The 17,529-nt window shown below is 37.3% G+C and overlaps 1 protein-coding gene across 5 annotated transcripts; it reads left to right on the top strand.

Annotated features, from left to right (window-relative positions):
• Nucleotides 1-1,595: 1,595 nt before the first annotated feature.
• Nucleotides 1,596-15,941, top strand: LOC105058734 (inorganic pyrophosphatase TTM2). Of its 5 annotated transcripts, none has more exons than XM_073249208.1 (13): nt 1,596-1,864; nt 2,348-2,587; nt 4,948-5,309; nt 8,466-8,580; nt 8,733-8,928; nt 9,147-9,260; nt 9,380-9,553; nt 10,368-10,616; nt 11,927-12,049; nt 12,142-12,266; nt 14,120-14,237; nt 14,408-14,668; nt 15,427-15,941. In XM_073249208.1, the coding sequence occupies exons 3-13, from the start codon at nt 4,973-4,975 to the stop codon at nt 15,640-15,642; spliced, it is 2,028 nt and encodes a 675-aa protein (XP_073105309.1). In that variant the 5' UTR covers nt 1,596-1,864; nt 2,348-2,587; nt 4,948-4,972; the 3' UTR covers nt 15,643-15,941. The 5 variants fall into 5 exon arrangements, with proteins under 5 accessions (XP_073105309.1, XP_073105308.1, XP_073105307.1 ...); XM_073249207.1 differs by having other exon boundaries at nt 2,348-2,606; XM_073249206.1 differs by lacking the exon at nt 2,348-2,587 and having other exon boundaries at nt 1,597-1,864.
• Nucleotides 15,942-17,529: the final 1,588 nt, after the last annotated feature.

Here is a 17,529-nt window from a genome sequence, read left to right as displayed (position 1 = left end):
TCGGACCTCGTTCTCAACTCCAACAGCTACAAGCAGACTTCGTCCGGACTCCTACGGGAGCCGGACTCCGCCAACAACTTCAACCGCGAGCAGACTCCGTCCGGACTCCTACGGGAGTCGGACTCCGTCCTCAACATCAACCGCTGGTAAGCCCCGTCCGGACTCCTACGGGAGCCGGACCTCTCCTTTGACTTTAATTGCAGGGAGACTCCACCCGGACTCCTACAGGAGCCGGGCTTCATCCTCAACTCCAACAGCTACAAGCAGACTTCGTCCGGACTCCTACGAGAGCCAGACTCCGCCAACAACTTCAACCGCAAGTAGGCTCCGTTCGGACTCCTACGGGAGCCGGACCTCGTCCTCAACTCCAACAGCTACAGGCAGACTTCGTCCGAACTCCTACGGGAGCCGGACTCCGCCAACAACTTCAACAGTGAGTAGACTCCGCCCGGACTCCTACGGGAGCCGGGCTCCGTCCTCAACATCAGCTGCCGGTAAGCCTTGTCCGGACTCCTACGGGAGCCAAACTTCGCATCTGATTTTGATTGCAGGGGATTCCACCCAGACTCCCACGGGAGCCGGGCTCCACCCACGACCCCAACTGCAAGGAGGACTCCGCCCGGACCCCTACGGGGGCCAGACTCCGACCGCTGCCGAACTTCAGCCGACAGATCTGCACTCCCAAACCACAATCACGGCCACTATACTGCTCCACTCCCTACGACGGATCCCACGCGGCTCCATTACTACCTGACAGGTCAAGATAAACGGCCACGATCCTGCTCCACCTCCTGCAACAGATACCGCACGATTCTCCCCTTCGCTGGCAAGACGCGACAACAAACGCCGCCCCACTTCCCGCGGCAGATTCCACGTGGCATGCCCTAGTGATAGCTACGGGTCTACTCCACTACTCTTCGCAGTAAATTCTTCCTGACTGTAGGCGGCCCACTACCAGGCGGTTACAAACGTCGCCATCAATCCGTTACCTCCTCCACCTATAAAAAGGGGACCCAGATATGTTATTCTCTAAGCTCTCATTTTTCATCTCAAAACTCTGCTAAATTCTCCGTTCGAGCACTCCATTCTTGTTGAGGCAGAGAACTGACTTGAGCGTCGGAGGATCTTACCGGAGCAACCCAACCTCCGGTTTAGACTTCCTTTGCAGGTCCCGGCGGCGACCGCGACTTTCCCGACTCCAGCTTCTCCGGCGCAAGCGAATTTTTGCACCAACAGCATGAAAAAATGATTTTAAAAATTATAATTCATATTTTTTTATATTATTATTTTTTATTAAAATTTATCTATATTTTTTATGATATCTTTTATATTTTTTAGGTTCGAAGAAAGTGGATGAATTCTTAGATGTTGAAATGAGAAATGATGATAGAATATTTTTAAAATAATATTAATCTATTTTAGTGATGGGTCAGAAGATGATTTATTTTTGGATGAATAATTTTTTTATTTTATGGGTAAGTTGATTCATGAAAAAAGTGTTACAATTTTTTTTTGATGATATTTACCCATAAACTGTGGCCCAAATAAAACCCAACCGCAAGAAAATTGGAGGACCGGAAACCCTCACGTGGATCTGTCTTCTCTCTCCAAAGCTCCCACCCTTGGCGGTCCCCCACCTCTCCCTCCATTCTTCCCTCCATCTGGAGTGGAAATAATAATAATAATAATAAAAAGACGCCTCCACCGCCTCTCCGCCGCGGCCAGCACGCTTCTCTCCCTGGCCCCGCCATCTCCGTTCTCTTCCCGGCTCCGGCGTCCGGGTCTCCCTCCCCGTCCCCTCCGTCGGGCCCGCTGCCTCCTTCCGCTTCTTCCCTCCCGACTCCTTGGCCCCTTCTTGCGGAAGGTAAGCGGGCTAATCCCGAAGAAGCTAATAGATGGAACTTGAATCTATGGTAATACGATGATGATGGGATTATGAGTTTTTTCTTTCTATGTGCCCCTTGCTGAATGTTGAGTGCAATTTGAAAATTTCTGAAGATTTTCGGATGAGGTTTTGGTTAGTATTGACAAGATTTTTGGTTTTTGATTCATCAAAGAAATAAGGTGAAGGAGGTGAGTATTGAATCTAAAGTGAACGAAGATGGCGATGAACTAAGAGACTAGGATCGATTGCCTGTGTAACTTTCTGATTATTTTTGTTAAATGTCTTCTTTTAAATCTGGTTTCGAACAATATCGAAGCGATTATTGTTTTTTAAATTTTTTTTAATAATGTGAAACATAGTTTTGATTGATCGTGGAATTGAATGATGACTCTGAAATGAGAGATTAGTGATTGAAGATGTTATATGAGTATAAATTGAGTAAAAAGGATAAATTTGAAACAGGTTAGTTTAAGGGCTTGGGCTGGACTTGACAAGCATCTGGAGTGAGTGTTGCATCTGCCTGAAGCTGGACTTGTGAGCTGCCTGATCAATTCACAAGGGGACTAGAATCTATATATAGATATATTTGGAATATATCTACGGGCACTTCATCGCTTGGATGGTTATAGAGGCAGCTGGGTTGGCAAGCATGCCAAGATGCATTTGGGTGGTCTAGATCCAACCCTAGCACTGGAGTTATAGGTAGCTATTTCTTCAAGAGGTATTGTTCATTGGTTGGTTGTTGTACTATGGGATAAATAGGCAGTAGAAGTCAATTACAATGTTAAGTTGTTAAAACATGAAAATTAATTTGTTATGGGTATGTAAGAGAAACTGAACCAATGCCACCGTGCATGCATGCATCATGCTTGCAGACATGCACGCATGCATGAATGTACATATTAGGAAAAAACTGCATGTTCATTTCAGTTATCAAGCTCAATTGAAAAATACCCTCTTAATCTAGAGGAAAGACAAATGATATTTACAAACATCTGGATGACTTAAACTTTTCTTTTAGAGCCCTTACCTTTTATTTGGTATTTTGTCCCATTATTTATCTCCCCTGTCTTAATCTTTTCTGCCTCTTTTTCTAGACACCTGTTCAACAATCCTCCTCCTCCTCATCCCTTTCTCTTTCTTTTTCTTCTCTACATTTGAAACATGTATTCTCTTCTACCTCCTCCTCCTCCTCCTCCTCCTCCCATTCTTGTTCCTTTTCTTCGATATATTTGAAACATTTATTGTTGAGGTGAGGCAATCCAGAGTTTGTGTTTCATTGGCCATGCTTGCTGCCTTCCTGCTGTATTGTGGTCAGGTCAAAGATTGAAGTTGATGTAGCGATCATAGGTTAGAACATGGAAAACTATGTGAAGAGTAAATGCCTAGAGATTTTCTTGGGGTCTGAGAAACAAATGAGTGATAACAGAAGATTGTATAAGAAATCTGGAGCTTGCATTTACACTTTCTTTGCATCCGGTAAAAAAGGCCAATTTGTGAATTTCAGTGTCTGCTTTTAATCTTCGTTTTTGTAGGAAATATTAGTCTAGCAAGCATGTGCAATTGCATTGAATGGCCCCTGTCAATGATGCACAAAATCATAGAAGTCTCAAGACACATAAGGAAGCTTAATTCTGAGAGCATATGAACATCGAATGTTAAACATCTATAAAATCCTTAGGTATTTGATCAGACTATGATGTGAAGATGTCTGAATCAAAACAATAAAATATTTATGGGAATATAAATATCTGCTAACATATAAATTATTGATTTGATACCCATTCCGGCTGATGCTGATTTCCTGTTGAGAACTTATCAATTCGAACCTGGGCTTAACATCGGTTCATGTTAACATCTCTTCCCATCCTCAACACCTTTTTATGATTTCTTAACTCTTTTTTCCTTTTCTTCTAGTTATGATTTTCTTCACTATTCTTATTTCTATAAATATGGGATTTTTAAACTAGGTTTGCCTAGCCAACATAAATTTGCCCTCCTTTATCAAAGCAAAAACGTCTCATATGTATCCATGTTGTATCATCTAGTCTTAGTACCTGGTTTATGATAATTGTGTATAGGTGCCCAAAGACCCTTATATGAGTATTTCTTGAGATCATGGAAAGCCTAAATCAAAGGCTCAACACATTTCACCAATTGACATTTTATTACATCATGACAAGCAAGCCTTTTACCATTCCCTTCACTGCATTTTTACATAACTTTATCACTATTTAGTTCTTAACATTCTGCCATTAATTTTCATTCTCTTCTTCCTATTCCTTCTTTTGAGCCTGACAAATGTTCAGCTGATCCATTGTGGGCAAGTAGTACTATCTGAACTTGTGATATGTAATCTGATATTTAAGTTACCTTAATTTATATTTAGGCTGGACCTATTAAGTGTTATTGAGATCAAGGAAAGCATTGATCACAGACTACTTGAGATTAGAAACAAAAGCTGGATGCTACCACTTTGACTGATTTACATTTACGAGAGGGAGAAAATAATGTTGGAAACTTTGTGGTGATTTAAAGTTTGATCCAATATGATCCAATATTTTTTTTCTCATAAAAATATTCTCGTTCTGTACGGGGTGAGCCTTGGTGCACCAATAATGTTTCTCCATTGTGACCCGGGCGCCGTGGGTTCGAAACATGGAAATAAACTCTCCACATGCATGGATAAAGCTGCGTACATCTGACCCTCTCTAGACTCTGCAGTGGTGGGAGCATTGTGCACTAGGACTACCTTATTTTTTTCATTGTTTACTCTCTAGGATGATTTATTAGTTTCGTCCACTAAGAAATGAAACCCTAGCCATGTTTAAAAGCATACTGTTTGAGGTATCCTTGGAGCCACCCAGAATAACCGAAATGACTGAAATATCAAAATCTGTCAATGCACTGAGAAATTTTTTTTTTTAATTTTTCCACATCTGTGTAGTATTACAGTTTTGGTTTTATTTTCTCTGCATTACATGATTTCATGAATTAATTAGTAGGTGCTTTTGCCGTTGATCATCTGCATATGATGTTATTCTTGGATTTTGTTCCCACAGGAGGAGCACCATTTTCTTCTTGTTAATGGCTCAAGATAGTTTCACTGCTGAATCACCTCGCAGAAAGACAGGTCTTTTGAGAGATCAAGTCCAGTTGGTAAAGAGAAAGGATTGCGATCGTTATGAAATTGTTCCAATTCAAGATTCATTATCTGTTGAAAAAGGTTTCTTTGTAGTAATTCGTGCTTGTCAATTGCTGGCCCAAAAGAATCATGGAATTATTTTGGTTGGTGTTGCTGGTCCCTCTGGGGCTGGGAAGACTGTATTTACTGAGAAGGTGCTCAATTTTATGCCAAGCATTGCAGTTATATCAATGGACAACTATAATGATTCAAGTCGTATCATTGATGGGAATTTTGATGGTAACTTCTAATTCTCTAAGAGATTAAGTTATTTCTTTGGGCCATTTTGCATTTTTTTTATTGCATTTTTTCTTCAAAAAAAAAAAAACTATGATATTTCTTCACTTGACACTAAGAATGAAGCAGTTCATTAATGCCTTTTAGTATTACCTCTATAATGCCTTGTTATTTAGTTTTATGGCAGACTAGATTTTCACGGTGCTATATTTTTTGGAATGTAAGCTTGATTAAGAAGAGAAGATATGATGCTTTATTATAATGACCTTCTATATAAACTAAAAGTTATTCGTACTTATATGAGAAGTGAGAAGTTAAAAGGTCTTTCTGTTCCAAGAAACACCTGCCACTAATCTTTCCTTTGGCAATAAAGTAGCATCTTATACATGATACACAAGGGGCTTTTGACATTGATGTCTTGTTCAGTAAGTTTCAATATGTACTCCATGCCCGTACTTGTTTCTTTGGATGTTGGCTTGTCCAAGGAAGAGTAAAGCTCTCCCATACTGATTTCATATGTATTTTCTATGTGAATCTTTTCTCAAAATTGATTTCTTATGGTAAGATAAGTATGCAGGCAATTATCTTGGTCTGCATTTTTTTCTCATCCCATTTATAAAAAATGTCTGCAATTTTCTGTACAGTGCTGATTTTATTATACATACATACATACATGTATGTATATATATGTATATATAAATTATTCCGAACATGTATACCAAATGCCTGATTCAACAAAGCTACGAGGATCTTGAATTTACATATCAGTTTTCTTTTAAATTTACTTTGCTATAAATGTGTTCTAGTTTTATGTGTGGATCAATTCTTGTCTTTTAGAAGCATGATTCTTAATAAAACCAACTCTAATGGCATGGGAATTTGTGCTAAATTATGCATTACTTAAATGAGAGAATCCAATATTAGGACACTAGTTTGCTTCAAAGTCGAGTTCTATAAGATACCACTCGCAATAGCATGATTCTTAAGGACATTTAGATATCTGAATGATTGTTATGAAATTTGTCAAATAATATATACGCTTGGGTCTGCCCAGAATAAAATTACATGACCATTTAAACCGACATGTGTGCCAAACGGAGCTTTACATAGTCCATTAGCATCCGAAAAATGAAGAGAAAGAGGGGGAAGTGTGAAAGCAAGAACATGGTTGCAGCATGATGTAATTCCTATCTATGTGATGCCTGTTGCTATGTTTAAGCTTTTGTCTGGTATGGTGGAACCATGGAGGCAATCAAGCTATTTAATTCCCTTACCAAAGTGTTATGTAACTAGCTTACTTTAACTCAAAATGAACTAACAAGAATTGGTATAAAGATGATACAATTTGCTCCACCAGTGACCTAATACTCTTTGGAGACAAAGAAGAATGATTCTGGGAGCATAATGAAGATGGAATGTCCAGCAAATAATTTTCAGCAATTAAAGCTTCAAAGTACTGTGCTACAAGGGAACAGGAGTGGAATGAGATTTACTTTACAAAGAACAAGGCTGGTACCAAAGTGAGCATCTGCTAAGCTTTAAAGTTGGTCCATGATGCAGGAAATGACATTATTTAAGGGATATTTTCCATTGAAGATTGTAAAAGAGCAAGCCTGTCGCTATGCATAAATTATGGATTTGCAAGAGCACAATATGCTTTGTAAAAAGCTTGGACCCTTCATACTGTCAAAGATTGGAGCCAGTGTATTAGAATCCAGCTTCTGCTAGATTAGACATCTTTGCGGCCCTTAGCATTTCAGACTTACATTTACAAAGGGGTTGTTTGTTCTCATTCTGAGCAGACAAGCAAGTTCCAGTTGTTGTCAGTAAGAGAAACATTGGCTTCGTGATATATTAATTAGCTGTTCATATAGGAAACTTTGCTTGATGAAGTGTAGCAAGACAAGCAAAGCTGTTATTGAAGCCTATAAGCCAAAATCTTGAAGGAAATTTATCATTATAGGATTTTCAGGTCAAATTTTCAAATGTATCAACCAGTTAAATGGTGGACTGTCACTTTAAGTCCATCCACTGGTAAAGAATTGGTCCTGAAATCAGATGTTGTGACTTTTGGAGGTCTAATATTCTCTATTTCAGAAAGTTTTTAGTCTCAAGTCTTCTTGTCAAAAATACTAAATCTTTAATTATCCATGGTATACGCTTATAGTGACTGCAGATGTTGTCAGCTAGCTGTCTGTTTAATCCCAGTTATCTCTGCAGCAACAGGTCATAGTGCAAGTAAGACTTAATTGGAGAAAGGGAAAAATAGGGATGGCGGAACCTCTGTATCATCCAGTAACTAGTTTAATCACCTTATTGTTGAGTTTGTATGGATCCGATTCCTACAATGGTATGCATAAACATGACATATCAAGATGGATTTTGAATTGGATAGGATCGGAACTCAGGTATACGGACCTGACTGTTGCTGGGCTAATGCAAGCTGTCTGAGATAAATTTAGGAAACTTAACAGGAGACAACTTGAAGCAGTAATTGCTGCTTGGGGCTTTTAGTTACAAAACTTATTCCTGAATGTATTTTGAAAATTATTGTTTCCAGAATCTCTAGATTCTCTACTCAACATCTTGTATTCATTGTTCTTCAATCATACTCTTATTTTTCTCTGATCACAAAAAGCAAATGTTGATTTGTAAATGTGAATTCCATATACGAGGATTCTCATTATTTGACAAGTAGGGGTGTGCACCTACATGGTTTTGGAACGTGCAACTGATAGCTTGCCATATCCAGCAGGTTTTGTAAACATGTCATAGCTCTAATTCATGCAATATATTTGGCCCTCATCTGTATACAAGATTCATTTATTTGGCCCCATTTACATGATCATAAATTTGTAATGATATTCTCTTATAGTTGTGCATGTTGATGCCCGGAAGTTATTTTCTATTCCTGTCTTTCATTTATTATATCTTTATTTTAGAGAATATTAGTATACTTCAAGGTTGTTATTACCAATCTCAAACTTTGCTGAGAGACGAATCCATAGTTTTATCAATACACATTGAATTTTACAATATGCATGATGCACCTTGCTTTTGACGTCCTACGACAAAATTTGTCAGTTATCATGAGTACAAGTTAGTGTATGAGAAGGTAAAACTCATCGCAGATAACTGATATTTGCAATATTGGCACAGATCCACGCCTAACAGATTATGACACTTTGCTGGAAAACATTCATGGTCTGAAAGAAGGGAAGTCTGTTCAGGTGCCAATATATGATTTCAAGCTGAGCTGCCGCACAGGATACAGGTCACATTCCTCTTTGCTTAATCAGAGAGCAGAATGCTCCTATACTCTTTGAGACTAATATCTTGTATTTATTGATTCTTGATGTATTTGCTATCTCAGCCACAACTTCTCAGGGCAACCTTAATTTAGCTATGTGCTTCTACTGTTAACAGGATGGTAGATGTTCCTAGCTCTCGAATTGTAATTATTGAAGGAATCTATGCTTTGAGTGAAAAGTTGCGGCCTCTACTAGACCTACGTGTTTCTGTGACAGGCGGCGTACATTTTGACCTTGTGAAAAGGGTTCTAAGAGACATCCAACGTGCGGACCAAGAACCTGAAGAAATAATTCATCAAATCTCTGAAACGGTTATTTGACCTTTTTAATTATCTTATTTCTTTTTCCTGTAGAGCCTAAATGAGAGTAATTGGTGGCAACATAATCGTAAATTTGATTGATACATAATTTATTCTTTTTTTCCGAACTAGTTGCAGCAGTTTTTTTTAATCATTGAAATAGTTATCCAAAATTTGTAAAATAAACAAATTAGCTATAGCTAATATCTCAACCTGATCAATTTATGCAGGTGTATCCAATGTACAAGGCCTTTATCGAACCAGATCTGCAAACTGCACATATAAAAATCATCAACAAGTTTAATCCATTCTCAGGCTTTCAGAATCCAACTTATATTCTAAAGGTTAATGTCCTATTCTACATTTATCTTTAAGTTCAAGGAAACATGGTATGAACAGTGTGCCTTCTACTGATGTATCTATTCTTGTTGCTTCTAGCGCTAAGTGCTTTCTATTGTTGTAGTCATCAAGGATATTATCAGTGGATCAAATCAAGGCTGTTATTTCCAAAGAACACGCAGAAAGTACGGAAGAGACTTATGATATATACTTACTGCCCCCAGGTGAAGATCCAGAAGCTTGCCAATCTTATCTGAGAATGCGAAATAAGGATGGAAAATATAATCTTATGTTTGAGGTTTGTTCTTTGCCTGATTATCTCAATCTGTATCAAGTTTTCTTTCACAATTCTAGACATAAATAGTGCCTTCATTTATATGTAGGCTCAGTCCCTAACTTGCCTGACTGCATCATGCTTTTTAACTATTCTACTTTTTTGCCTGAATAGTTTGGAATAATTTATGTTACTCTGATGAGTACTTAGTTCATGATGTCTATCATTCCTTTCTGAAAATTCATATGTCGGCCCATTTTAAGCCTAATTTTGATATGCATTACATATCCTATTAGATATATCTATGATTTTCTTCTGTATTTTTTTATTAGTACTTTAAAATTATACAAAAGAGAATAGGTCAACCTATTTACTAGGAGTAACCAACTTGGATCCTAAAGCATATCTTCATATGAATGTATATGTTGTGCAATTACCAACCTATATTAAATACTTTTGGATTATTAATTGCAAAAGATGCTTGATAATAAATTCAACAAACCTATGGACCTTTTTTGAAGAATATCACTTGTGTTCTGCCATTACTAGGTAGAAGACATCCTATTGTTTTGGACTGCTTGCATTCATGCTTGCATTGAGCCACATATTTCTGAGATTGCACAACTCCTCGCAGGTTGATGTGCTGTATACTGCTGCTCCTTGGCCTTGATGAATGCTCCTCTTTTTTTGGTGAACTTGTTACTGTATGTGTAGTTTGTCCATTTAATGATGCTCTTCATCCTTGAAAAAGTAGAGATAAGATCATATTTATCATTTTTCTGTGTGCATTTTGGATGATTTCTTGACAATCAGTGTTTTCATCTGTGCCATTTGCAAGTGTGACTGCAACAAACAACATTGGTTGGGTAACATATGCATGTGGATTTTTCAGGAATGGGTAACAGATAATCCCTTCATCATATCACCTAGGATTACTTTTGAAGTTAGTGTGCGCCTTCTTGGCGGGTTGATGGCCTTGGGATACAGCATTGCAGCTATTCTGAAAAGAAGTAGCCACGTGTTTTCTGATGATAGGGTCATTGTGAAGATTGATTGGTTAGAACAGCTTAATCGGCGTTATATTCAGGTAATTTTTCTCATATTTTATTTTCTTAGAACCTTTCCCATAATGTATTAATGACCAAGTAAAAGTCATGCTTGTTCATTTTTAGCTGTAAATATGAACACTTTTGTTTTGAATACTTTGGGCTTAGATTTAAAGATAAGTTGCTAAATTATGTATTAATCCTAGTTTGGATTGTAGCATGACCTACCATTGTGCATTGTGAGATCTTTAAGAGGATTTGCCAGGAAATTTATTCAGTCATGTGTATGGATGAAAAAGGAATACTTTTGTTTGGTGGATGCATTACAATCCATGGAGCATCTTCTTCACTCTATATTAGTAGTTAGATTTGTGATAACATTGAAACTATCATTTTTGGTGATGAAAGGGCATGAGGAGGAATTTAGACTAACAAGGAGAATATCTGAGGAAGGATTGTTGTATTACCAGAATTCCACCAATTACCGAACTAGTCTTCTAGTCATGGGAGTTCTGTGATTCTTTTGATTCCATCAAGAGGTTCTATTTTCAACTTGATTTCACTATTTGGTCAACAGAGTTACTGTTTTATTGGATTTTAAGAAAAATAGAAATAATAAATAGGAAAAACGTATTGGACCTCGAGAAGAATATGGTCAACCATGGATTGCATGGAGCAAAGCTTCACCGATCCATTTAAGTGTAGTTTTGCTCCCTACCTGACCTAATGTTGAAGGGATTACCCTTTATTATCGTTGTTGCCTTGGATGCTTTCTGGCTGGTGAACTCTCTGTCTCTGACTACAGGAAAATGGACTGAAGTGAATAAGGCTTCAAGATGGTTTTACTTTGGTAAGCTAATGCGCACTAGTTTGTACAATAAGCCAAACCTATAATCAATTAGCAGGTCACTCACTGAACCTATTGTATTTTCTCTTAAGGACTAATTAATTGGCTTAAAGTTGCTTGAACAAAGCTGAAAAGCATCATTGGGCTTGTTGGGCATTTTCTGGTGTTCCATAGCTCTCGTTCTGAAATACTTGACAATCAACAGAGAGAACAAAGTAGAAACATTGTTGACATGTATCTTTACCACGATCATTATTATATTAAATTGTCTAAATTTGTTTGGACCGGTGCAGTTTTGTTCAATAAAATAGTTAAATGCATCTGCAATAGTAAGGTGCATCTCTTTGAGGGAAAATGAACCTATTCTTTTGTATTTTTGCTTTCTTTTGATTTCGTTTCATCCACAATAAATCACATTTGGGTTGAAAAGAACTTTCCAATCTTTTAATTGGCAATAAACTGACGAGTTCTTTTGACATTAAGCTTCTTTTAATTTTGATAAAGGTGCAAGGAAGAGATCGGCTCATTGTCAAGTACATGGCGGAGCAGTTGGGCTTGGAAGGTTCTTATATTCCTCGCACGTATATTGAGCAGATTCAACTAGAAAAGCTCGTGAATGAAGTTATGGTATGATATCCTATTAAACAGATGTACTGAATACTTTTCCCCTGCTGCCTTCTTTCTTTTACTGGTGCATGTCATATACTTTTGATATGCAGGCATTACCAGATGACTTGAAGACTCAGCTTAGCATAGATGAAGATCTGGTTTCTAGTCCCAAAGAAGCACTTTCTCGAGCTTCTGCTGACATGGTTTCTTCCATGAGAAATAAGCATCTCAAGAGGTTCCCTTTTTTGTCACTTACTAAATTTAAGTCTGCAAATATATTGCACATGAAATACGAGTATAGTTAACCATGGACAAAAGGGCATTATGTTTTTCCCTTGAAAACCATTAGTAGCTTTGAAAGTTCAGCACCATGTTGGGAGATTGATATGACACAGTCTCTGTGCATATACGACACAAACAAAATCATGACTCTGATTACTATTGCTGTTGTAATCCACCTTTGTGATTGGGTAAGTTCTTTTACAACATTTTTTCTTTTCTTGTAACCAGAGTACTGTTTTGCTGCCATATGTGTCTCAATCTATAATAAATATTATCTATTTCTTCTACTCAATTAGATGCAACCACCAAAAATTCAACAACCTTAGTTTCTATATTCTTGAAGTACAAAAGAGACCATTTGAGGATTTTTGGAAAAAGGAACTTGAATATTTGAAGGATGAACCACTTCATCCTTGATCATTTTGCTCTATTTTAAATGCCACTATTTTCATCATTTCCTACAACATGGTATCATGGTCAGTTTAGAAGCCTGCAATCATATATATATATATATAATATTCCAGTTACTCTATAACTTTTGTTCTTTATACGTTCTCTTGTATTCTTCACAATCTTCTTTTTAAATCCCTAGTGTGTCATGTGGTTCATGGTTAAGCAAATCTTTGAGTATTATGCACTAAAGCATCTATTCATCCAAAATAATCAGTTGATTCTTTCGTAAAATCATTTTGATGGCACTTAGGCTTATGCATATCATCTGCTTCCTTAAGAAAAACTAAATTGATATCCATTTATTGATCATCCTTGGAAGTTGGAACAGTCAATATTCATTCTTCTTCTTCTTCTTTTTCATTTATCCTATCTCTTCCTTTTCTGAATGAAACCAGAAGAATGTCTCATTCTATTTTGGATTGTATCTGTATCCTGGTCCTTTTCACTGATCCACTTGCTATATGCTATAATTATTTCTATACATGCTTTACTTTAAGAAATAAATAAATTTTATATTAAGAAATAATTAAATTTTTATAATCATCATTTATAATTACCAAGGTGGCACAGGACAAGAGTTCTCCTTATGCTGATGCACTGATCTTTACATTGATAAGGCTGGGCAGGAGACCTAGAAGAGCATCAGTCTGCCACAGGATATTGGTTTACACTAGGGGAGGGACGAAGCTGGCACGTGGAGTCTGGCTACTACTATTAATATATGCAGATGTTAAAAAATATAAATATAACGTATATTACGTTTTTTTCTCCTTCCATTATTTTCATTTCGAATAATATCTTTCCCATATAGATAAACTTGAAAGCTTTTTCTGATTTTTATGGGCCTTCTATATGCATTTTATTGACCTTCCTCTGTGATATTTACTTTATTTTTAGTTAAGATCCCCATGATGCTGATGTCACATAACTGTAAGCGTTTAATACAGCAGTTTCATTACCTGCATATCTCACTGCAACTAGGAACTGTTGCAGCATATCTTGAACTGGCCCAAGCATGCTGTCGGTTGAATTTCCTTTACCATCCACATGCATGTCTTACTTTATTAATTGTTTTGAAGATTAGATTGCATATTTGGAATTTGGTTACAGCTAGATAATTGGATGAGAATATTTGATATAATGCATGACATTTACAATATTTTGCCTGCATCATAGATCTGTTGTATAAAATCGATCACATAATACTTTTACATCTAGTTTTTTGTTTCTTAAGCTTTAGTTTTCACGTGGTATCCATGCTGGTCTCTCTGATAGGTGGAAATTGGTATTTGTTTTGTTTTCGAGGGAACACTGCTTTTGTCATCCTAGCTCTAATGTGCTGCATCTTTGCAGTGGTTTATCGCATTCCTATTCAACACTGCGGGACAAACATCTGTCTAAGCTTACCAGGCTTACTGTCAGCAGCAGAAGATTTGATGGACAAACCCCTGAGTCACCTACGGTCAACCAGGTGAGAAGTCAGTATGTTTATGTAGAGTTTCAAGATGCTAATATATAATTAAATATTTGTGGTTTCTTAGATTCTGTTGCTGCTGTATTGGCTGATATAACAATCCATGCAATCCTATTGCTAACTAATGCTATATATTGCTCTTTGCCGTGTTTTCTTATTTTATATAGGGTGTGATTACTCAGCTCTCAGAACAGATTTCAACTCTGAATGAAAGGATGGATGAGTTTACCTCCCGAATCGAAGAATTGAACTCCAAGTTCAGCGCATGGAAACCGTCTATAAGCCACCAAAACCTCTCTCTTCAGGGTGAAACCTGTAATGGCTTTGCACCCACATCTTTATTCATGCCTGGCTTAGGCAATGGTACCTTGTTACCCAATTCGTCATCTTCTTCTCAACTGAGTAAAGATTCTCAATTAATGGAAGAGGTATGCAAAAATTTGATCACCTTTATTGCTTTATATTTCAACTACTTTTGCCAAAGGATTTTTCAAGTAGAGGTGGCTTGTGCTCTGACATTGTCACTCCTTAGTAGCATAACCATGACAACCGAGTCCTCTATTGGATATGAAGGGTACTGTTCAAGATTATATTCTTTTTTATATTATGTCCCGGCCCTTTTAAGTTTGAGCTCCCGAACAATCCTTGTGCTGCAAATGGCACAAAAAAAAAGGCTAATTAGAATATTTCAAAAGAAAAGTTGCAACCTTATGTCATATGAAAGCTTTATGCTTACCCCTGTGCCTCCAGACTGGTACAAATAAAAGCTTTAATCTACCCGAAGCTGCAAGGAAGCTGCTTCATCTTGAAAGGCACCTGCCAATTCCACTACCATTTCGCATATTTAATTTCAGCCACTTCTGTTGGAATGGAGCATCAGCATACTTAGGTCACGATGTTTTCTGTGCCCATTCTTTTCTTCCTATCCTTATGCTAAGTGGTCATGTTTTGGTACTGTTGTATCCAATATATTAATAGATTAGACTCATACGACTTTCAGTTGTTGTTGGTCGGTGAAATTAAGCAGATAATTTCATTGCCTAATCATTAGTGAATATTTCTAATGTTATTCCTTGATTAATATTTTTTGCAATGTTTATGGATCATATGTCCATGGTTTCCTGATAGTTTTGCTGTCAACACCAATATGAGAAGTCTAATATTTTTTATATTTGTTTTTATGCAGTTCATGCTCATCACCCGAGGCCAGCGTCAAATCGTGCATCAATTGGAAAATCTCTCCAACTTGGTTCATGAGCGCTCGGCGGAGTTGACCCATCAAGGAAGAACTAGCAGCAGATGTAGAATGCTAGATTTGGATTTGATTGGGAATCCACTTGTCCTCATGATGGCAATAGGTGGCGTTGGGGTGTTTTTGCTCAAGGGTCTACGCCACAAATGAGTCAACTGAAGCCCGAAATACCATTCCTCACTCTTGCCAGGAGCCTTTTTTTTTCTTTTCTTTTTAATAACGACAGAACCATGCAAGCAGCTCATCATGACGTCTGATTAACAGTGTGCAATCACCCCATTGCGATCCTCCCATGGTGGTTTAATTTAGAGCTCACATCAAAAAGCAGGGCTATGTGGTGCTCTCAGTTTTTTCAGAAGGGCCGTAGTCAAATTTGTATATTTGCACATAGAAATTCACAAACTCAAAATAATGATGTGGTAACGTCCACTCGATCCCCTTCTTCTAAATTTTCTTCTCCGCTTTTTATGATCCATATATTCTTCTACATTTCTGCATTGTTGTTCTCCTTGGAAATCTGTCGCGCTGAAATTATGGAAACACTCATATTTTTGTTTGGATAACCATTTTGTTAGCTTGTTATCCTCTCCAATCCTAAATAATAGGGAGTGTGCATCTGTAAACATGATGATGACCTCAAAACGAATCAAAGGTTTTGGTTCTCTGTCCAAAGAATTTCTAACCCTAGAAGTCCACAGAATTCCTAACCCTAGAAATCAGGGGGCCAGAAGCTACATTCTATGGATCCGGGTTTCCCAAAAGAAATAGAAGCGCTAAGAATCCGCACCCTAGAAGAACCAAATCCCACCTCTTCTTCGCCCTCGGTTGGATCCTACCCTCTCTTTGAGAACCGAGCTTCACAAATCCCCAATCTCAACCTGATATGAGAATGGATCGGGTCCTGGGGACCTGGTTTTCTTTCGAAGCTGTTCAAAATCTGGTATCATTTGGCGGGAAAGCCGGCGGCAGTGGCTTCCACTCCGGCTTGACCGTTATTGACCGTTAGTATCACAAGCCTGTAACCGTCAAAGACAGAAATTTCTATGCGAGCCTGGCAATATGGCATTTGCAAGCTTATGTCTGGCCCACGAGTTGACTTAAAGGGAGTGGTGTCTGAGCATGATGACATTATGAGCATTAAAAAAAAGAATGACAACATTATGTTATCTAGGAACCCAATGGATGGCCAAAGCTACAGCCTGGATGTAAAGAGATACTCTGTTGTGATGCCAATGTGTGTTCGTGGAGTGAAAGAAATGATAGAACTGGAACTTGAATAGAATTTCCTAGCGTTGATTGGAATAAATGGCACATTTTGACTATTGATGGAAGCGACCTTATTTTATTGGCTAATCAAAAAAGAAAATAAATTCACAAAAAGAGCTTCATGCAGGAAATTTGTATTTGCAACGTATTGCCATCAATGCTTTTGAACTTGGATATCCTAGCTGGCTTGGTGGGTGACTAATATTTAATTAAACAGAGACATAGTTTGTCGATTCAGAAGTGTGGCTTAAGCATTTCTTTAGTAGATGGAAATATTTAGATATCTTGACTGACATGTAACAATAGCTATCAAATTTGTGATCAATATGTCGGCTAAAAAAAGAGGGCTAAATGTTTCATACATTATGCATCGAGGAGGAGTGATCAAAAAATGATTGGAGAAACATGAGATGTAATTGGATGGATATTGCTAAGCATTTTTATACCACTCTCTTTTACTTATATATGTTTTAATGCTCTTCATTTTGGAAGCATGATTGTGTTTTTTTTTTTTTTATGACTTTTTATTCATATGGTAAGATATGTTGAATTCAAAAGATATATGTCTGTAGTCAACCTCAATGTATCTTTTTCACAATATCTTTCGATCCATATATGCTATCGGATTAGATGATTTTGATATTATTTATAATAATTTATAATTTTATCAAAAATATTAGTCGGAAGGTATTATTTTAATTTTTTAATTTTATTTCAATATCAATAATTTTTTTAATAAATAATTGATATCAAATTAAATATATATTTGCA

This window comes from Elaeis guineensis, chromosome 15 (genome assembly GCF_000442705.2).
Source record: "Elaeis guineensis isolate ETL-2024a chromosome 15, EG11, whole genome shotgun sequence".
NCBI lineage: Eukaryota > Viridiplantae > Streptophyta > Magnoliopsida > Arecales > Arecaceae > Elaeis > Elaeis guineensis.
Note: the sequence above shows the minus strand (reverse complement) of the source record. Positions and strands in the feature narration are given on the sequence as shown.